The sequence below is a fragment of the Colius striatus genome, chromosome 12 (genome assembly GCF_028858725.1).
Source record: "Colius striatus isolate bColStr4 chromosome 12, bColStr4.1.hap1, whole genome shotgun sequence".
NCBI lineage: Eukaryota > Metazoa > Chordata > Aves > Coliiformes > Coliidae > Colius > Colius striatus.
Window position 1 is genome coordinate 1,734,721 of NC_084770.1, and position 22,045 is coordinate 1,756,765.

The 22,045-nt window shown below is 46.4% G+C and overlaps 1 protein-coding gene across 1 annotated transcript in view; it reads left to right on the top strand.

The window, feature by feature from the left end:
* The first annotated feature begins 321 nt into the window (after window positions 1-321).
* The window catches only part of NGEF (neuronal guanine nucleotide exchange factor), a 37,745-nt gene continuing 16,021 nt past the window's right edge, over window positions 322-22,045 (top strand). The window contains exons 1-5 of the mRNA XM_062005698.1: window positions 322-589; window positions 4,116-4,227; window positions 14,363-14,548; window positions 14,643-14,752; window positions 19,180-19,454. Of these exons, the coding sequence (XP_061861682.1) occupies window positions 322-589; window positions 4,116-4,227; window positions 14,363-14,548; window positions 14,643-14,752; window positions 19,180-19,454 (951 nt within the window). The remainder of the gene's footprint in view (window positions 590-4,115; window positions 4,228-14,362; window positions 14,549-14,642; window positions 14,753-19,179; window positions 19,455-22,045) is intronic.

Sequence of the window (22,045 nt, forward strand, 5' to 3'; positions counted from 1 at the left end):
CTGCAATGTGTCATGGCAGGACAACCATGAGCATGCCAAAGCAACGTTCAGGACACCAGAGTAAGGCTTGTAATCATCTCAGAATGATCTCAGAATAAAAGAGAATAAATATCCAGAGAATCCTCATTATCCTAAACAGATAATTCACAGTGTCCTCTGAATTAACCAGAACTTTGTCCTTTCTTTGACTATTTTGTTGTGTTTTGTTTGTCTCCATTTCTCATTCAGATAGAGCTGATGGAGTTGTAGAGGCAACTTGTCTTCTGCTGCTCTGCTGCTGATCCTTCGTCTCAGTTGCCATAGAGACAAGATCTGGAAGCCATGGATGGGCACGGGAGGGAAGGCGCCGACAGGCTCTCCAGCCCTGGGCTCTGGCAGGGCCTTTCTCAGCAGGTACTGAGAGAGTCAGGTTCAGTCTCAGAAGGTGAGGAAGAGTCAGAAGGTGCTAATCCAGTGACCCTGGAGAGGGACTTGCACACACATTACATTCCCATGCAAAGAAATTCCAGGTACTACCGGTCCATGAGGCTGCCGAGCAGAGAGAAAAGAAAGACTTCAAGAGAGGCAATGCACATGGGGCATGCCACAGGTGAGTACTGACCCAAACAGCACTATGTGTCCTTTTCTGCTGAGGTTAGGAACTAAAGAAGTCACACAGATTAGAAAAGGGAGATGGAAGGTAAAAAACATCTGAGTGGTCAGCACATTGTAGAACACTCTGGCCCTGTGGCACAGCTGTCAGAGGGTGCCATCCTTCTTTGCTCAGCCTGGAAGGCAAAACAGTTGGATATTTAACCACACTTCATGGCAGAGAAACTAAACAAGTGTGGGACTCTGCCACCCCTTTGCTCTCTAAGAGAAAATAGTTTAAACAAGGAAATACATGAAGTTGGCAAGAAAGTAGGAACCGCTTTAACATACAGAAAGGACATATTCAAAAGCAGTGAGATCTATACAAGTAACTGTATTACCAGCTGAGCAGCATAGTGAGGAAACAACTGTCACGAAAAGAGAGCAATACCTTCAGGGACCAAGCCTGTGGAAACTGCAATGGACTGTAATGAAAAAGGAGCAAGATTTCCCTGAAAATGCAATTGCTGCCACCTTGCATTGAATGCAGCTGTAAGAAATACCTAAGCTCCCTCTGAGATAGGAGGCTGAAATAACAGGAACATCAGCCACACCATGCATGCACTCATAGAATTAGAATGGTAGGGGTTGGAAGAGACCCTTAGAGATCATCTCATCCAACCCCCCTGCAGAAGCAGGTTCATCTAGATCAGGTTGCACAGGAACACGTCCAGGTGGGTCCCGAAGACCTCCAAGGAAAGAGACAACTCGGCCGTGGTTTTAGTAGAAATGGAACAAGTTGGCTTTCTCCAGACATAAAGAGTACAGAGCATGACTGCAAGGATAGGCTTTCACTGAGCTGGCACCTTGTCTGAGCAGCTGTCTGTGAAAGAAATGAGAGAAAGACAGGAGAAGCTGAAGAGAGAGCCAGGAAAGGAGCTATCGCAACACAGAAGCACTGGAAACGGAGGCAAGAAAAAGATGAGACTGATTTTAATCTAAAAGCTAAATCTAAAAGAGAGAGACCTGGAACTGAACACAGAAAATGCTCTTTGCTTGGTATCTCTGAGGCGTTCAGAGAAACTGCATTTTATAACTCCTTATAAAAAACGGAATAGCAGTGAAGATAACTAGCCTATCTTCAGACTATGATCCAACAGAAACAATGCACCGGACTCCGAACCTTGGCTAGCTGCTGGAGTCAAAATGATGCAACATGACTGACATCTGAGTGCCATGCAAGCCACTTGATTATGCAGTAGTCAAGCACACTGCTTCAGCCCTTGAAAGCAGACCAGGTTCTATAAGAAAACAAAAATCAGACATCCTCCACCCCAAAATAAAGGCCATTTGGGAAATGTTCCCAGGAAAATGGGTGTCTCCTGCCTGCCTCACCCAGGGAGCCACACTATTTCACCAGTATAAGGCCCCATTCAACCCTGTGGTGTGGGCAGAAGGAAAGTTCCCTCCCTTCTCCAAGTTTCCATGCAGACAGCAGCAGAGCAAAGAGCTGCTGTTTAGTATTCTGCTACTGTTGCAATGAGGTTTGTGGATAAACCCAGCATCGCCTATGCCAGAGCAGAGCTGCTCTCCACCCTGCCAGTGCAGCAGCAGGACCAGAGCAGAGCTGTCCTGCCCTCAGCACCATCCCAGAGTGCTGCTGCAGACTGAGCACAGCCCAGACCGACCCCCTCTCCTGCTCCCCGAGCGTCACAGCATCCAGACGGCAGCTGAGGAGGCCCTCGCCGCTGTTACCTGCTGCTGCCACTGCAGCAGGACCAGCACAGAAGGACGCGCCTTCTTCATACCCCTGCAGCGCCACGGCATCAGGACAACGGCACAGGAGGACATCTCTCCTGTCTAGCCAGTGTCATTGAGGAAGGACAAGCTGAAAGGCTCTTAGCAGCTCATGAGAGCATCCACAGAAGCTGACCTGCGCTTCTCTCCCACCCCCTGCCTCTGTGGTACCACTGCTGAAACAGGAGCTGTTCCAAGCAGGGCTTTTCCTTCTGTATCTGCCATTGGTCAGCAGGACACACTGGGATCGTTTCTTTTCTCCAGTCCATACAGCAAGACCTGGGCTAGGAGTAATAGCTCTTTCTCCCTCCAGTAAGACTGTAGCAAGTTCAGCTTTTAAATTCAGCTAGGATTGTGTAAGCAGCTCTTCTGCCCTTCCTTTCTACTCTACTGATTCCATCCCCTCTCCCCGAAACTGGACAGCAAGTGCTTCTACACCAGCCTCATTTGTAGCAGGAACTTCTGACTGCATTTGCTGACGTGCATGGAAGCAAGGGATGGGTGAGCTCTTTTATCTTGACTTCAAATCCACTTGAACAGCAGCTATCCATGAGATTGACTCAAGCTCAAATGTTAACCTGTACTCATTTTGCTTAGGGAATGAGTCGGGGAGAGGAGAGAGGAAAGAAAGAAGAAAGGGAGGGAAAGATAGAGGGGGAAATACACAGAAAATAAAGACTCAAGAGATGAAAACAATAAAAATAACTTAAAAGAATGTAAATCCAGCAGAGAGAAAGGCTTTTATATAGGTGTCTTTTGCACCAACTTAGCTTTTGCTTATAGTCTATGAGCTCTAAAACATAATAGATGCTTTCCTTTAAGAGGGAAAAGAGGTTTTTATAAAAAGAGTTTGTTTTTTAAGCAGTCTCCTCTGACAGAAGGATAAAATGTTTAAACTATTTGAAAGGCAAAGAGAACAACTCAAAGTAGCATTTTGTAAGCTATTGGCAGAGTTTTAGGGAGTTTTAAGTGTCTGGGTTTCACTCTTTCCCTCTGAAAATCGGTTGCCTTGATTAAAAGGGTGTGTCAGAAACCAGCTCCAGTCAGAGCATTGACCTGCCTGTGCTGTCACCAGTTGGAAATGCAAACAGATTTATGACAGACCAAAATATTTCTAATAAAAAACCCAACAAGGCCATTTATCAACAGGCCTCAAACAACGGGAGGTTTCATTTGAAAAGTGAGATGCATCCTTTCCTGCCAAGTACTGCAGAAGTAAGCTGTGGACTTAATGTGACTTTGGCTCCCTGTGAAAGGATCAGAGGTTCATCTGAGGGAAACTGGAGACACAATTATAAGTAAAGCTCCTGCCTCACCCAAATCTAGCCTTGATTTATCCAGCAAACTGAACATGGGCTGTGTGCTTGCAAGCAGAGCAGTAATGAAGCCCTGCCTTGGGAAACCAACCATTGGCATGCACAGGCACACACAGCTAAACACTTTTCTGCTTAAAGAACTGCACTGAAAGTCCCTAATGTTGGGATCCCGTTTCCAGCAGTGGGAGTGCTGCTCACATACATAAGCACTGATAGCCTGTACCCTTCATCTTTTCTCTGTTTGCAGCTGTGAGAAAGGCTGTGCTGTCTTGTCTTACACAAGCTGACGACACTTCAATCTCGTTGGAAAACCCAAGCTAAAAAGTAGCCATCTTTGTGCCTGTGGTCTTCCTGTTGCCTTTGGTAAAAGTAAAAATGACCCTTAAGAAAATGACTGTTTTAACACCCTCTTGGATTTCTCTTATGTCACAGGTTCACTCAAAAGCAATGAGCCCATCAAAGAGCCTCTGAATGTCTTACCTCATCAGGGATCACCATCTCCAGTAAACGCTGATAAGACGTTAGATGAACTATTGATCCAAAGGTAAGGAAATACGTATAGAATCATAGAATGGTAGGGTTGGAAGGGACCTTTAGAGATCATCTAGTCCAATCTCCCTGCAGAAGCAGGTCAACCTAGATCAGGTTGCATAGGAACATGTCCAGGTGGGTCTTGAAGACCTCCAAGGAGGGACACACCACAACCCCTCTGGGCAGCCTGTGCCAGGGCTCCCTCACCTCACAGTGAGAGAGTTTTTTACTGATATTTAAATGGATATTTTGTGTTCCAGCTTCATCTCATCACCCCTTGTCCTGTTGCTAGATACCATAGAAAAAATGGGATATGCAAGGTCTCTGATGAAGAAGGCTGGCTGAGTGGTGTCAGAGCAAGAATGTATGTTTTGGGACTGAGCTGTAGCTCTGAGCCATCCCTTCTCACCTTGACTTGTGCCATTTTCAGTCATAACTATACATATCATACAGTATTAGCAGCATGATGTAAAGGGTCTTATTAGCATGAGTTTGGAGAAGACACTGAAGGGAAAAGGGAGAACAAGAAGACAGTGGGAAGATGGAAAATAGAGGAATGTGATGTAGGATCATCCAGTGGTGAAAGCAAAGTGGGCAGACTGCCTTAAGCAGCTTGTGGACAGAACAAGGAGAGCCCGTGGGCATTTCCTAAGGAACATCCCAACATGAGGATGATCCCAATCTTGGCCTTCTCAGAGGGCTCTCCTGAAGCCTGTCATACAACCCCACATGGAAACCAGGATTTTATGTCTGAAGTAGCAGCTACAAAGATGCTTTCTAAAGTATTCTGACTTGCTGTTTGCTGTTCACTTTGGAGAACCAACAGGCAACAGAGGCTTCCAGTGAGGTGGCTCTTTTTGGCCTAAACCTCTCAAAGACTTAAGTCTTCTACTAGATGGTCGTTGATCCCACAACCCATAAATTTACACACATCGCTTGAATTTGCCCTCAGCCCTGCTCTCTTGCCACTGCAGCCAGGCAGGGAGGAGCAGCTACCTAGACTTACATATGAGTGAGATATTCTCCCAGATTCCCTCTCCAGTTCCTCATCTGTTGTGTGTGTAACTATGAGATGGTCCCTACTCATACAGTAGAAGATCAAACTGAAACCACCTGAGTTATACTGCATTGTGTGGTCTTAATCACCGAGTGAAGCTGTGTAATGCACAGTGTAATGCACAGTGCCTTTCCAGGAACCTTTCCTTATGGAGAAGGCTCCAGGAAAAAAAAAATAGCCATACTGTGAAGCTGGATTTAAATAAATTAATTGCCCTGGCTAAAACTCATCGCCCTTTAGCATTAAGCTGAGCATAGAAACCAGAAAGTTACAGTGTGCTGCGATGTCAAACCCATCTGTCTTCCTCTCCTTGCGGCATACTCATCACTGTCAGTCCCTGACATCCTGACACCACCACTTAAGCAGCTCTGAAACATGCAAATTCTGATTCTCCCTGGAGCTGGAAACAATGAGCCTGTGCTGGGAGCCAGTTTTATCAAAGATACTGCTGTGCAGAGAGCTTGACAGGTCAGTACAGGTTGTAAGGCATGTGTCTGCTAAAAGCAGGCAATGCTGCTGAGTGACATCCTCTCCTCAAACTGAGCAGAGAAATTTGACAGAGCACAAGACCAGACTTCCAGCTCAAACTGAGCCCATGTCCCCCTCTTCCCTTTTCCAAAAGTTCAGCTGTAATTTATAAGGGAACCCCTAGAAATCTGTGCTGTGAAAAGCCTGTGACAGCCCAAGGATATTGCCATTATTTGCAGTAATCACTATTCACCCCCTTCTATTGGGAAAACTGAGCACTGTGCAGATAAGACATGTAAAATATTATGTCTGGTCTCAAGAAATGCATTTAGTATCTCTCCAAAAGAATGAAACTGGTACCTGTCAGCTAAGAGTGCTTCTGAAAACAGAAGCTAGCAGGTCTGCAGAAAGGACACCACCTTGCTCTGCGTCTTTGACCAGCACTGGGAAGGTCCATGGGTTCTGAGGAGTGAATCACCATAGTCCCAAGGGAAAGTGGGGCACCAATGCTGCATCTCTTCCCACTCAGGAGCATCCTATAGTGACTACATCAAGGTACCTTCTTACATAAATACAATTAGCAGGTCTGACACACACAGGTTCTTCACAGGCAAGGATATCACTTCACCTGTGGCCATGCTAGAGAATTAGGACAGGGATTAAACACAGCTGGGGAATATAAACAGCTCAAGAAGTGGACTCGTTATCTGCATTGTGCTCAGGTGGGATAAGGACTTTTACACTGATTAAGGGAAAGCAACATGGACTTCTTCTAACTCACTGGTGATTTGTAGCTCTGTGTCATGCAAAGCCCTGACAGAACACTGATGTCTGAAAAGAAGTCAATCTCAAACATACTGCCAGCCTCATAAAATCTGCCACATATCCTTCATAAGACATTTCTTATACATTTTTCTGCCCAACTATTCTCAAATGACTTTTTTTCCGTGACCTTTCTCTGAAGTGATCCCCAGCTCTCCCTAAGTACTCCAGAGTTCTCCACAAGATCACATGGCTTCCTTTCACATTGCACAAAGATCCAAACCCCTCATGTGAATAGGTGCTTCCCAACAATTTGGCTGGCTTGCCCCAAACATTTCAGTGCTGAGCTTCTAGCACAACTTGTGTTTTTCAGAGTAGCCAGAGCCAAGGACCTGGAAGGAAAGGAACTCAACAAAAGCTGCTCTTTCCCACTGTGATTAGTCCTTCCAGCTTCAGAGTGGCAGCAGTTGTGCAGAGTGAGATCTTAGAAAGCCATCACAGAAAAACACCCATCCAAAGTGTCCATCCACAATGGTCAGCCTGAGCTGAAAGCTGTTCCCTCAGGGAACAAAAAATTAGCCACTTCAGACCCTAGAAAAGGGAGTCACTAATCAGGGTCTACCCTATATTACCAGGTAATAGGGTGTTGACTTCATTTCTAATACAATACAGCTATTATGGCAGTGTGACTGTATTATTTACCTACCGTTTCCCACTGATACGTGTTTACTAAGGGCCACTAGATCCAGTGGAAGAGACACTCCAAGTGAAATTTTTGCATAGATCACTGCGAGGTCATTGGCCCACCAATGCAGAGCAAACCATGTATTCAGGCTGGTTATGAAACTTCCAGTTCAGAGAAACAAGGCTCACCTAAAAATCACTTGATTACATTTGATCTGAGCTCAAAGAATAGAAACACTACAACAGTGAATACAGAGAGTCACCTTCAGCAGCCAGAGGGAATCTAACTTGCTTGACTTCATGCAAACACGTGTATGAGAAAGAAACAGTCTGCGTGTAAAACAGCATCGCAGTGAAGGATGCCTGTGGCAATTTGGGTTAGCATCCCTTTGCACTATTTGTCCTGGGCAGCAGAGGGCTCTGCTTTTACAGCCTGATTGAACCAGGAAAGCAGGGAAAGCCTCTAGGGAGGCTGACACCTGCATTGCAAAAGTCTCCATCGGTTTCTTCAAACCTATGAAATAAATCTCTTCCAGTCACCTCTTCTTCTGTGCTGCCAATGTTGCTCCAGTTTGCATGTGGTGAAGTCAAGAAGTGCTGATGCAAACACATGTTAACAAAATCTTTATATTTTGTTATACTACAACAGTTTTTTTGTTCTTTTAGAGACAGACAAATACATTTTCCTATCTCTCTTTCCACATTCAAAATCTTTGAAAGTCTAAGAGCAACAGCATTTGCAGAGGGAAGAAATATAAAAAACAACCAATTTTCAGTAAAAATGGCCACTGTAGGTATTAAAATGTCATTACTGTCAAAATCTCTTATTTCACAGGATTATACAGAATAGTAAGCAACAACATACACAATTCTAAGCATCCTTTCAGCATGCAGCCAATGGTGATCTCAATCCCAGTCTGCCCAAGCATTCCCTGTTTGCCTAGTTGTTCAGCCTAGTCATGGTTTCACTACCCAGCAAGGTCTAGGCTTTGCCCTCCAGCTCTCCCAATCTGATCTGCTTCCCCTGGACATACCCTGACCCTCAGGCCTTTAACTAGGCTCTTTGTTTCACTCCTTTTCCATCAGCTTCGACTTGTAATTCCCACATGATTTCCTCAGCCTGTTGTTTCCCAGACACATTCTTCCTCTCTCTCCCCTCCATCTCTCATATCTCAGCATCTTGCTATTCCCCAGGCTCTTCACCCTTTGGCTCTGCATACAATCTTAGTCTCCCACCCCTCCTAGTTCCAAAGCTACAGCCTTTTCCAACTTACCATTTCCTGAGGCACCCAGCTGTGGATGAGTTCCTCTCTCTGCAGCAGTCTCCTGGTCCAAAAGTCCCTTGGCATGCTTGAGTCTTGCTCCCTGTTTGTCAGGCAAGCCATTTTCTCATCGTGCTGCCTGGACTCTGCACCAGGATCACTGAGGATACAGCAGAAATGGCCTTTATTAACAGTGCCTAGAGCTGGACCAGGCAGTTTTTACAGCTGCAATATCAGAAATATTTCAGCCCTGAGCACAGGGCACACAGTCCCTCCACGGGCCCAGGGAATTTAGGTACTTAAATCTAAGTCTAAAGTTTCTGTGTATGGCAGAGAGTAGAAAAGGGGCTGTAATTTGGATTTTTCTAAGTGTGGCAGAGATGAAGCCCTGGTAAACCCCAAATTTCAACTCGTATTTCAACAGAAACCAAAGCGTCTCAGGAGACAGAATAACGGGTGTTCTCTTTTCCATTAATAGGGATCTAATAATATTTTCCTAAGCCTAAGGAATTGTTCATTGCTTTTAATACGTAAAAAATAACTTGTCCACAGCAGATGGTCAGTAACTAAAACTGTAACCCTGAGCATCAAAAGGTTAGAAGCACCTAAAGGTAAGGATCTCATAAGAGGAAGTTCTGAACGTTTTTAGTTATCAGTAAGGATGCCAGCCCCAGTAGATATAATGAAGGTATTTTGATGTAAGCTTTAAGGAGGTTCAGAAGAACAGATGTGCTGTTGGCCTTCAGGATCTAAAAATATTAGGAATGAGGAGTTCCACTTATCTCCCACTAAGAAGTCAAAAACAAGGAATAAAAATTGCACAGAGACTATTTTCAAAAGCACTGCTAAAAACCACACAAGAACAGAGAGAGAACCTGAATGAACCTGAAGTATGAAAATATCCTTGACTAGGTATAACATTATTCAAATCTATTACTAACTTCACACTTCTCCACAAATTTGGTGAGCTCAGATTAAAACCCTGCTTCTTATCTCATCTTGTGGCCTTTCTCGGTGTGAAACTCCCACCGGCTAGAAGGGTTTGGGGAATTTTTCATGAATAAAACTGGCTGGACTGCTTCTTCTCTTTTTAGTTTCTGGAAGAGAAGGTCTAATTTCTAAAAGCTGCCATAAGAGAACATTGAAAAAAGCATCTCAGTGTCATTTGAAAACAAGCTCTTTTTGCACAGCTTTATTCTAAGGTTTGCTTTTGAGTCTAGATGCACCTAAGAAATCTTATTTGAAATGATTAATCATTTTTCAGAGTTACTGGTGCCTGAAAATACCAGCCAAGATTGGAAATTCACCCCCCTACAAACAGAAATAATACTTTAACAAACTAATCATGTAATAAATTATAAACTCACACCAATTATCACGTTTTTAATGCAACCATGGTCCAGGTCAGCCAATATTTAAAGTGTTTTCCAACAGCAGTACAGTGAAGCCAAAAGCAGTCTGCAGCTATGTGAACCCTTTCTTTGCAAACGTATGCAAGAGCAAACCTTTTGCCCACAGGGAGCTGAACCAGGGACATGCTCCATGTCTCCATCCTTTCCAGTGTCTGTGTGCTTGGAGATCCTAAGGATTCCTGAGATAACACTGGGCTCTGGTCTGTCAGAGTGTTGTGTGACTTCTTGCCAGCAACAAGAGCACAGGGCATGCAGCACCACTCGTTGGGTGCTGGGGCAGGATTTTTAACTAGCTGCTTTGATGTATGTTGTTCTAATAGTCAGATTCTTTCTTTACCCCCACAACTACTCAGGGATTTTTAGGATGAAATACAGGGTGTTTGATCAGAAAAATGATTTCTTATCATGAGATTTTACTGATTTTGATTATAGAGATTATAGAGATTTTTAGGTTCTGGATCAAATTTGTTGTTGATACAGTGAGAGAGAGAAGAAAACCTCCTCCAAACTCCTACCCAGATGGTTAAGATTAGGTGGAGTGGGAACTTCTGCTGGAGCTTGCAGTTCCACAGCAATGTATAATAATCCAAGGTGGCACTGCCATGGTCCTGCCATCCGTGTACATGTCTGCCACCTCCACTGTGCTGGCACTCACACAGAGCTCACCCGGTAGTGAGACAATCCAGACACACACAAAGCTACTTCTACAAAAAAGAAAAGAATCATTTCCCACCAGTTTAGCTGCCCAAACCTGCTCACCAAGAACAAGACAAGTGTGAGTGCTGGCATAAGAGCAGAGGTAGAAATCTGCCTCAGGGAGTCAAGTGAGAAGTGGAATTGAGCAGCAAAGTCAGCTAAAACTGCACACAAAGTCCTAACAACTGTGGGAGGAAGGAAGAAGAAAGAAGCAACTTTGCTGGAGCCATTCTACTTGGCAGAAATGGTCCAGTATTGACTGACCTAAATTGGCATCTGGTGAACAAGGCATTCACCAGCTTCAAGTATCTTTCCCAATGACCAGAGAAAGCAAAGCAGCCCTGGGAAGGGAGACTGCTCTGCCCTGGAACAGGCAGTAACATGTGGGATGTGAGGGAATGACACCACCGTGACTATGACCTGGATCCTCCACACCCAGCACCAACATCCCAAGCACCAAACTGCTGTCAGAGACTCGTTTGTTTGCCTGTCTTCATTTTTCATTTTCAGACTTTGAAAGCTTTCTGATTTACATAATCCCAACAATTTTTGTAGGACAAAAAGACCATTTTTTTAACTCTGGTCTGTCACCTCACTTGGGAGAAAAAAAATATTCCTCAGGCTGTTTATGGATGATTTCTGGTTGGCAACATTAAGTACAAGAAGAAGCCTGGAAAGGAAGAAAGAGCAACATTTCTGAAAAAACAAATTACAATTTAAGAAGTAAAAAAAGTTCCAAAGGAAGGAAAAGTAGACCATTAGTCATTAGCTACACAGTGGAATGGACCTGTGAGACACCAATACAAGCTGAGGCCTCCCATGGCCACAGGAGGCATTTCACACAGTTGCTTTTCTCAGCTCTTTGGAGCTACCAACGTTTTTATTACCATCATTACTGCGTGATATTTTTGGGTTTTCATCTCAGACCAAAAGTGAAATCATTTTGGAAACGTGGAAGGAAAAAGGAAGACAGGCAGGATCTAATGACCAGACACTTATGGGATCCTGAAAAGATTCTTTCTGTTTTCTAATGTCTTTTTCACACCATGACCCAGATGCTTTTTCTAAAAAGAATTTAAAGTTTGCAACAGATTTGACCCTTGAGAGTGAAGCAACATGAGGGGTTGGAATCTCTTAAACTCTTAAAGCATACTCTTTTTTCTAGTACACACAAAAGTTATATATTCATTCTAATAGTGTCAATAAGAGTTTAGGCACTGATTTCCCTTTGCATGCTAAGGACGACTCCCCACGCCTCTTGGTCCTCCCCTTCAGAAGACAGTAAACAAGCAGCATTCCTGCTTTTCCAGAATTCAAGATAAGGAAGAGGCTCGGTACAGCTAATGCCCTCCCTCCTCTTTGCTAAGAAAAAGGCATTTTAGCATCCCACCCACTTACTAAAACCCTTGACAATATTTTTGCTCTGGCAGCAAGCCACCAAAACGTCAGTTAAAAGGCAGAACTTCAGGTAGTCTGTGCCACTTTATCCCTTCCACAAGGTTTTAGCTGCCCGCTCACTCACCTGTCTCCCCAAACGCCCTAGCCCCAGCGCTTCATGGCTGATAATCCACTTGCATCCCATATCGACCATCTATCCTGTGACAATGTCCCCCTGTACAGCCCCCAGGCTCTTCTCCTCCTCTCTAAGTGCAAAACAGGTTCCAGCACCCACCCTCACCCCAATTTTTCCTATCAGTTATCTGATCCTTCTGACCTCCCAGTCTGGTCTGGACCTGGACTGGACTGACAGTCTTCTCTGAGACCTCAATGACATTTCCAGCTGGATTTTTTTCTCCCATTCTGCCTATTAATGACTTAAAGACTGAGCTCTCCAGTGTGCCAGATCGAGATCTAGTTCACAGAAGCTGAAGGAGTTTTTCTGAACCTACAGTCATCTGCTGATTGGAAGCTATGTTGAGATATCATTTAGTAAAATGCAATATCAAAACACTAAAAAGGAAACCATTTTACACAGACAGACCGACACAGGGTTTGGTGTTGTTGCATAAATCGCGCTATCAGGTACAGAGAAGAACATGATTATTTATGCAACAGTGAGAAAGCGAACGCGAGGAAGAGCTGAGCATTTTCTAGCTGTTAACTCCTGAGCTGCAATGTGGTGCAGAAGACAGGGTTTGTTGTTTGGTTGGTGGTTTTTTTCTGCTGAGGGTTACTAACGCGTAGGGAAGAGCTGCACCCAACCTTTCCACAAGCACTAGAACTGATCTGAGGGTGTAACCTACTCCGGAGCTCAAGAGGATTTGTCCCTGAGGCGGAAAAACAATTACCTGAACGAAGACAGATATAGATCATTGAGTACTGAGATACTTACTGCCTAAACGAGACAATATATCCTTATGGAAGTAGCAATGCTAAGTTAGGGGAGATGGGGGAAATGAGCGAGCGGGTGCAGAGCCCTGTTGGAGGAGGAGAGGAGGATAGTGGTCAATCCTGTGGGGTAATCAGGGGTGCAGTTCCCAGCAGGAGGGAGTAGGCTGAGTCTCCTTGTTACATTCCTCCATCTCAGGGTTTCATTCCCAGAGAAGAAATGCACCATATGTGCCAGATCTGGAAGCGGTTCAGGAGAGCCCCCCTCTCCCTCAAAGCTGGTGCCAGCTGCACACAGGCAGAAAGGTGCAGAGGATGAGGGGCAGCGCTTTGCCCTGGGTCTGAGGGAGGAGAGGTCAGTGCCAGGGCAAGACCCCCTCCCACTGTGGGTGACTGTGCATGGAGGAGAGGGGCTGGGTCCTGGGCTGGTGCATGGGGTGAGATGGGGTGTGTGGGTGCTTGCTGGAGGAGGGTGCTTCGCTGGGGAGGGAAGGAGGGGATGCTGAAGGGGCTTCCCTGCATCTGAGGAAGGAGCCTCTCTGCTGGAGAGCAAGGGGGATGGAGGTAGGAGTGCCTGTGAAGGTGGGGGGGGCCCTGGGGCAAGGATTACTGCCTCTTAGGGGATTCTCAGGGAGGAGGGAGTCAGCCTCCCAACGGAGGAGGGACCTGCGTTGGAGCACTGGAGGGGAGCTCGGGGGCTGAGGAGGTCCCTGCGGGCAGGGGTGCCGGGCACAGGGCTGGGGGCTGCAAGAGGTCAGGGATGCTGAGAGGGGAATTTGGTGGGCAGGAGAACCTGAGGGGTCCGTGGTGATCTGGGCAGGAATTTTAGAGCCTCTGAGAGGCTCCGTAGAGGGGTTCTGAGGGGCTGGGGGGGACTTACGGGTCGGGTGTGAGCTCTGAGCTCCAAAGAGACTGCAGTAGGCTCTGAAGGAGCGGGGCTGGGCTCTCTAATGGGCTCTGAGGATGTATCTGGGGAAGGCTGAGGGAGCTCCGTGGAGATTTGAGGCTCTGTGTGGCCTCAGAGGAGAACTGAGAACACAGAGAGGGGCTGCGAGGGGATAGGGAGCTGTGAAGGGCTTGTGGGAGCCCGAGAGGAGGCTCTGAGGGAATTTTGAGGAGTCTCTGTGAGGATGCCTGAGAGGGGTCTGAAAAGAGGGTCTGAGGGAGCTCTGTGGGGATTTGGGTTTGGGAGGGAGAGCCTGAAGAGGATCTGAAGAGATTTGGGAAGGCTCTGAGGGGATTTAGCGGGAAAGCGCCCAGAGACACCTGATAGGGGCTCTGAAGGGAGACTCTGAGGGAATTTAAGTGTACCTTCCAGAGATTTTGGGGAGAGAACCCACAGGAACGACTGGGAGGCGTCTGGCGAGAGGCTCTGAGCGGATTGGGGCGGCTCCGAGAGGGTGTGGGGACTCAGGAGCCCTCGGGGGGCTGCGGGGGCGCCCCGGGGGCGGCCGCAGCTCCCCTCTCCCTCCCGCGCAGGCTGCTGCCTTCCTACCCCCGTTACCGTGGCAACCGCCCGGGCTCCCCCAGCCCCGCGCCGCCGCTGCCGTTGCCTCCGGAGCTGCTCGGCAGCCGCCTGCCGCCGCCGGCCATGGAGCTGCTGGCCGCGGCGCTCAGCGCCGCCTGCGCCCTGGACCAGGACGGCTCGGCAGGACAGCCCGGCAGGTGAGGGGGTGGGGAGGGGGGAACTGCCGAGGCGGGAAAGGGGGTGCGAGGGGCCGCGCGCCGCCCCGGCTGAGGCTGCTCCCGCCTCCTACAGGGACCCCCCTGCGGCCGCTGAGGAGAGCCCCGCTGCCGGCACCCCCGAGGCGCCGCCGCCCACGCACCCCATGACGGCCGACTCCTGGAGGAACCTCATCGAGCACATCGGTAAGGAGCCGTCCCTGCCTCGGACCCGTCCCGTCTCGGGCCCGTCCCGCCTCAGGAGACCGCGCGCTCCCACAACTTCGCCGCTGTGCCCGCGCCCGCGCAGCAGGGCCCCTCACCCGGGCCGGGCCCCTCGCTCGGGCCCGGCCGCTGGCTCTCGCACCCCTCAACCTCTCCCAAACCACAACGAAACCCAGATCTGACCCCAACCGGTACGTGTCGGGCGGGAGCCTCGGGCAGGGGTTTTAGGCGGTTGTGTGGCAAGAACGCAACTCATCTCCTTGCTGAGGAAACCTCTCGCTGCCGGTGTTCTCGGAATTACAGAGCGGTTAATTGTTAAGGCTACAACCAATTTGCTGCTGAAATCTGATTCTGTGTACTCAAAAAAAGACATGAGGCTACAGCAGCGGGTCAGCTGTCCTGTTGGAAGTTCTCTGTACGTGCTGGGGTGGGCATGTACTGGCCCCTGGCATAGAATTTGCAACTGAGGAGTGCTATTTTATCATTTGTGGTCTCTTTGTAAAGCAGAGGTTGAGGTTATCGGGGTGGCTGTGGAGGAGAGGGCTGTTGTGCTTTTGCTCGTGTGGTGTTTTTGAATATTTCTCTTCTTTGTGGGGTGTGGAGAGGATCTTCACAGCTCGATTCTTGGGTTCCCATGACTGAATTTTGCCATTCCTCAAAGAAATTTGAGTAACTGCAACGTTAACCCCCATCCTGAAGCAGGTTTTATAGCGAGAAGCTAGAAGCTTCAGTTTTAAACAGTTCTGGTCAATTTCGGGAAATAGACCTGCAAGACACTAGAATCTAGAGGGCAGGAATGTTGCACTTTGCCTGGGAAAATCAGATAAGTAACTCTCATGAGCAAGAGGGCAACCTCCCTGGCAGGAACAAGGAGGCTTCTCACACCGTCTCTGTGGCCGCAGTTTGGTGTCAGATCATGGCGGGCAAGGATTATTCTTGGAGCACCTGATGCCACCGGGACAGACAGTGCTGGTGTGAAACCAGCAGCCTGACAGCGTCTGTCAGACAAAACAGCCAAGTTCAGGCAGGAAAGTGGTGAAAATTTGCATTGATGTAGCTAGATGTGTTATTTTCTTTTGGCTGTGTAGGTACTAATCTCCCAAGGCAGATGTGTCAATATGTTGTCAATTTACTGGTACTGCTGCTAAGAGGCATGATAAAAATAATAAAACCAGCAGGACTTCAAAGCAACCCAGTTGCTATATTCAAAGATGTGTTTTTATGTGCTGTAGATCAGGGCAAAGCCACGCGATTGCTTTGCATGTGCCAGTGTAACTGCAGGTAGGTCTGTTGCACCCTGATGGAGGAGATAAGGTTTTGACAACCAGAGATGCTACTCTAATCCGTGGCTGGAGCACACTGGCTCAGTCCCCTCCCTCCTGCCTTTGAGGCATTAATGGGTTTTTTTTGCCTGAAACTGGAGCAGAGAATTTCAGAGCAAACGTCTCTGGGCCTCCTGAGATTTTACATAGCTTTCAGTGTAATAACATTTAGTTTAAGAGCACCGTGAACTCTCTCAGGTGAGCATCTTCCACAATTAGTAACTAGTTTTTCAATTCCTCTCACGGTTTTTTGAGAAAGCTGCAAAGGGAGACTGTGACAACAAAATTAAATGGAATAAACACAAAGGGAAACGTCTATTATGCACCACACAAGCTGTGTAAACACCCCATTGGAAGATCAGCCTTACACACCACCGTGCAAGTCAACATGCGACACCAAACCCATGCTCTGACCTTTAGCCAGGTGACAGTAGGGACAGTTGGGACATGAAGCAATGAAGGGAGCTCATCTACATCTCTGACATTTTGTGCTTGTTCACTTGTAAATCATTGCATTTTCTGAGTCACGTTCAGCTACTGATCTCAGTTTCCTTCTACACATTCAGTCAGTTACCAGATGTATCGCTCTCCTTTCAACATGTCAAAACCCTGTTCCCTGACCTTGTGTCTGTTACACCACCCATACTGTGCCATGACCATCTCCTGCTTTGTCTAGAGTAGACTTCTGCATGGCTTCTCCCCCTCTTTCCCTATCTAAGCCTTTTCTCTATCCGTTGTAACCTCTATACTGACATACAGATGGACCTTTTACACCAGGATACTGAGGGTATCTTTTATCCCTGCTAGCACAACCCTCTTTGTTTCTTTCTACTCTTCTGCATAAACATCTACCTGTTTTTTGTCTGTCTTCTGGTATCACCTTTCTGCTTCCTTCCCATATTGCTGCCTGTAGTAGAGCTTAAGCCTGCCTCTCCTCAGCTCCCTCCTGTCCATAGATGCTTTAAGTCCATCAGATCTCCCCGTGTTTTTATGTGCCTTCGCCTGCCATTGAATGCTCCACAGGTCTTCTCTGTTTGGTTGCTTAGACAGGGAAAGAAAAGCAAGTTTACTTCTCTGGGTTTTATTTTTGTAAAAGCAAGGGGGGGGAATTTGTCTAAGGGCTGCTCTCAAGCTCTGCATAAGGGACACTAAATCCCCCTCGCACAAAATACACTCAATTGCCTCTGACTTGTAGGGCAAACCCACAAGCACAACATGGCTGTACAGTCAAACACTGCAAGTATCATTATCTCCAATATGAATCAAATAGGTAGGTTATGCTTCAGCTTCCCAGCATGTTTTTCCCTGGAATCAAGCGCTGCCCACACTGCTGTGGGCCATTAGTTCCCAGCCTGTCCTGCTCCCATGGGGCAGAAAGCACCCCGTGCTCAACCACACCAGAGCCTTCAGCACAGGCTGAGCTCACACATCAGTGCCACTGAAAGCACCTCTGATGGAGCAGCAGGCTCTCTCCTCTGTTCCTGAAGGAGCCTTTCCACCCTGCTACATCCTCAGCAGCCTTGCTGGCATGGAACAACAGGCTTAGGGAAGCCACAGAAGCCTAGTTGACGCAGAGAGAAATTATATAAGTGTCAGCAGCATGCAAAACTTCAGGGGAAGTCTCCTCTCTTTGGTTGCCGTGTAGGAAGCCAACAGAAGACTGTATGGTTTCCTAGGCACAGCTACCCTTATTGCTATTTTAATCCAGTGTTGAATGCCTTTCCAGGGAGAACATGAAACAGGATACACTTGCAGGCTGCGGTAACACTGTCCTTGTTGCTGCACTTCCCCCAGCATATTTCTGATGTAGTTTTAACAGTGGCTGGTACAGAGAACCCTGTGAAAATTGGCCCAGAGATTTATCAGGCAGCCACAGCTACGTTTCTGCCCTCCCTAGGCAAACTCCTGACCCAGTTGTCTCTCACCTTATTACTGCTTCTGAGATCCAAAATCATGAATGCATGTGACCAGATAGATTTTAACCCCTAATGATTCAGACATTATGTAGGTTTGTTTGTTGGCTGGGTTTTTTTAACATCAAGGACTTTTCATTCATGTTATGATTTACAATTCAAGTAAAATAATGTAAATTGTGCTCTTTCAGTTTAAGTAAGAGGAATGTGACTCAGGGCAGGCTCATGCTCTCATGTCCTTTCTTAACTTACAAATTACGTTTTATTGTCAAGCAATTAATATTCTGGGTCCTACAGATGGCTCAGAAGGAGAAATGGGACAGTTAGAAAGCCTTAGGAGAGACAAATGATCTTCTAGAGATGGCCAAAGAATTTCAGAATTCCTACCTTTTTTGTGCTGAGGTTGAAATTCAGGATGTGGGCAAATTCTGTGCAATTTCATCTGCTCCTGAAGTTAGTAATTGAAACTCTAAAGACATCTTGTGTGACTGAGGTGCGGAAGGATGCTGTGAATTCAGAGCTTCTTCTGTAGTGCTGTGGCATTCAGGTACCTTTTGAATGTTAATTTCCTGTCTTCAGTCATCATAGGAGCTGGGAAGGAAAACAAGGGAATTAAGTGGCATGTACAAAGCTAATCCTGAAGTCAGTACCAAAACAAAGCAGTGACTTGCAGGTTGTTGTCCCAAAGCTTAACCCGTTCCATTGCCCTAACAGCAGCTCAGTGTTTGGTCCTTACGGATTTTCATGGCCATCAAATTGCTCCTTTAAAGTAGTTTCAGCGTCTGAGGTGTTACTTTTCCAGACACACATGTACCTATCAACCTCTATAACTTGCAACATACTGCAAAGAAAACCAAGGTTTAAAAGAAACAAAAGCCTGGCAAATAACAAACCACTTCTTCCATGTCTTCCAATTGATCATGGGTTCATCTGACTGTGTTACTGACCGTTTTGTGAGAGCAGATTGTTGACAACACTTTAGATTTAGAACTGGCCTTTCATTTATAGTCTCCACTGCTGGCTGAAATAGGAGTGCTGTAATTGGCTCACGGCGGAAGGAATCTCTCTTACCTCTGCTGAGGTGAACTAATGCAAGACAAACATCCCTTCCCACAAGACATTGCTAGTCTTTCATTCAGCTGTAACCTCTCTGACCTGTCATGTTGCCTCCTAGGGCTCTTGTACCAGGAATATCGAGATAAATCTACACGCCAGGAGATTGAAACCAGACGACTGCAGGATTCACAGACTGACCCTGAGGAGAGTTCACCCAGCGAGGAAACCCCATCTGAAGAAGAACCTACAAGTACAACTGAAAGCAAAGCTCCACCACAAATCAGTTTGCTGAGAAACTCCAACTCCAGGTTCAACTTATGGCAGGATCTTCCCGAGATCCGGAGCAGCGGGGTCCTCAGCATCCTCCAGCCAGATGAGATCAAGCTGCAGGAGGTAATGGGGGAAGGTGGAGTGTTTCTTAACTGGGTTGCTGCTTAAAAAAGTGAGAGTGAATTTAGTCAAATGGTCAAGATTTGAAAATGAAAAAGTCTGTAGCAGTCACAGCCAAGCCTTGCACTGCTGAGAACTTTTCTGTGCTGCACTGGTTGGCACCACTCTTCTTTTTTTTTTGGAAACTACAGATGTTGTTCTGCATGCTGTGGCTGCTGGACACTTCTGTAGCCAAAAAAAACCCCCAATGAACTTCTTTTCCCCTTTTCTGATTCAGTGTTAGGAGCAATTTGCAAAGGAGTAGAAAGATAGTGAAGAGGCTCTTACAATGGAGCTTTTGGTTCCCAGTGCAGATTAATCCTCTTCTGAAGTTACTAGCAGGGTACATACTTCCCACCAGAAATCCGACAATGAGATGTCTTTTTTTCTTTCTTTTTTTTTAAAATACAATGGCATTAAGAGAAAGGGAAGAGATAGAGATTGGTAGGATGCTTCATCTTAAAATGTTGCTGCTTGGAGCCTTACACAAAACAGCAATAAATGAGGAGGGGTGTGTGTATCTGCATTTTAGCCCTACAGTACAGTGACATCACTGGTTAAGAGTCAAACGCTGATGATTTACAGGGCTGCATCAAACAGTGAAAGGAGTAGGTGGAGGTAGCTGATGCAATTAATGAAAACATCAGTCACACAACAATTTACAACTGGTTGCTATTTTGGATAGCGTGGGGAGCCTGAGTGCTCGTTGTCAGCGCGGAACAGTGCGTCTGTAGCCAGCAGTGGAGACCAACAAGCCCTGTTCAGTGTGTGGTGAGCCTTGTAACATGAGCAGGGAGCCTTCAAAGGCTCGACCCTGTGATTCCTACAGCAGGATTGCTTCTGGCCAGACTGTTAGGGCAGCGTATGTGGTCATCCCTGGCTCAGGAGATGGCACCCAAAGTGCTGGAGAACGTGGTAGGTTGCAAGCAGTGCCCCCTATGCATACTTGGATTTGCTGGCCCCTATTCCAGAGGCAAGACTCATCCCTTGAGCTCCAGGGGAGCGAAGGGCAGGGCTGCCTCACTCACAGCCTCAGTAGAAGGAACTGGTGGTGGTGCAGGGTAGCTGGGGCTGGCAGCACAGGCTGTTACTGTGTCAGGGTTACAGCCAAAGGTGACTAAAATGATCTGTTGCTTTTCAGTGTTCTTCTTCTGCACTGGTTATATCAGATTTGTTCTATTTACCTGGCAAAACGCCGTATTTCTAACTGCCAGCGTACAAACACGATCTGGCATCTGAAAAAATCACAAGCTTTTCTTCTTGTTTCTCCTTCAAAATGAAGAGTCTTTTACAGAGAAATGTTTGCCTAAAAGTTGGCATTATAGATTTCAAAGCTTGTCGTTTCTGTTGAATTACATTCATTACCTGCAGGTATTTTTAAGGAAAAAAAAATCTCTGTACTGCTAAACCTCAACATGAAGTATGCTGAATTATTCTTCCCTCTGCTTAAATAGCAACTGAAATTGCTGAATTATTCTTCCCTCTGCTTAAATAACAACAGAAATAAAGCAGATGGAGATGGGACAGTGCTGCCGTAAAGAAGTGCTGTGCTTTGCCCTGATGTTAGTTTATCAAGGCTGAAATTTACTTCCTGTTTTTCTGGGATTAGCACAGTAGGAGATTATAAAATTGTTCAAAGCCAGAAATTGGCTGAACATTGACTAGATAAAGTGGAGAATTTGTTTTGTGAGAAGAGTCAAGGACAGAAAACAAAGAGGGCTGGAGAAATCACTGAGTCAATTAAAGAGATGATGTCGAATTCAGCCTTGCTGTAAGTAAGCACTGCTTGCTCCTGCAGTGCTGGAACTGTACTCACGTACATTGGATAGGAATTGGGAGTGTGAGCTGTACACAGGGGCTTGATTAGTGACTGTAAAGTGTTCAGCTCCTTGAAGGAAGATTGCAGGAGTTCACCTGAAGTACAGAGCAGCAGAAATTCTGGAGTAAATGTCTTAAGCACAAAATCATCTCTTTCTGTCTCGTTATATCTTCAAAGCTGTAGTGAACACAGAGACTAGAAGAGCTTGGAGCTCTTCAGCCAAGAAAGGTAGAACAAGAGTAATTTTTACACCACAGGGGGGAATACCAGTACCTGAATGGAAAGTAAGTTGAAGCAAACACCCTCGTTCACACAGCTGAGGAAGGGAACACCACCATGGCTATGCTGGAGCAGGGCTTAAACAGTCAGAAAGTTGCTCATGTGCAGTAAGCTGCAAATTGAGAGAGACAAGAAGAGGAGGAACCTGGTCTTCATTATTGCTGATGATGGAAAAATGACTAAGCAGGTCATCAACACAAGGTAAAAACCAAGACACAAGTGTTTTTTGAAGGTTCAAGACAAGAAATTTGACTAGAAGAGTGATGGATGCTTGGAAAGTGTCATGGAAGGCATTTTGTCACTGTCCCCATTGGAACAAATGAGATGGAAAGTGGAGTTTCAGGAAGTAAAAAAATAATCTTTACCCCCTCCCACATCCACTCTGCAGCAATTTTGGCAACAAAAAATGTTGCAGCATGGCTCATTAGCCCTGGGAACTCAGAATTCAGACAGCCGT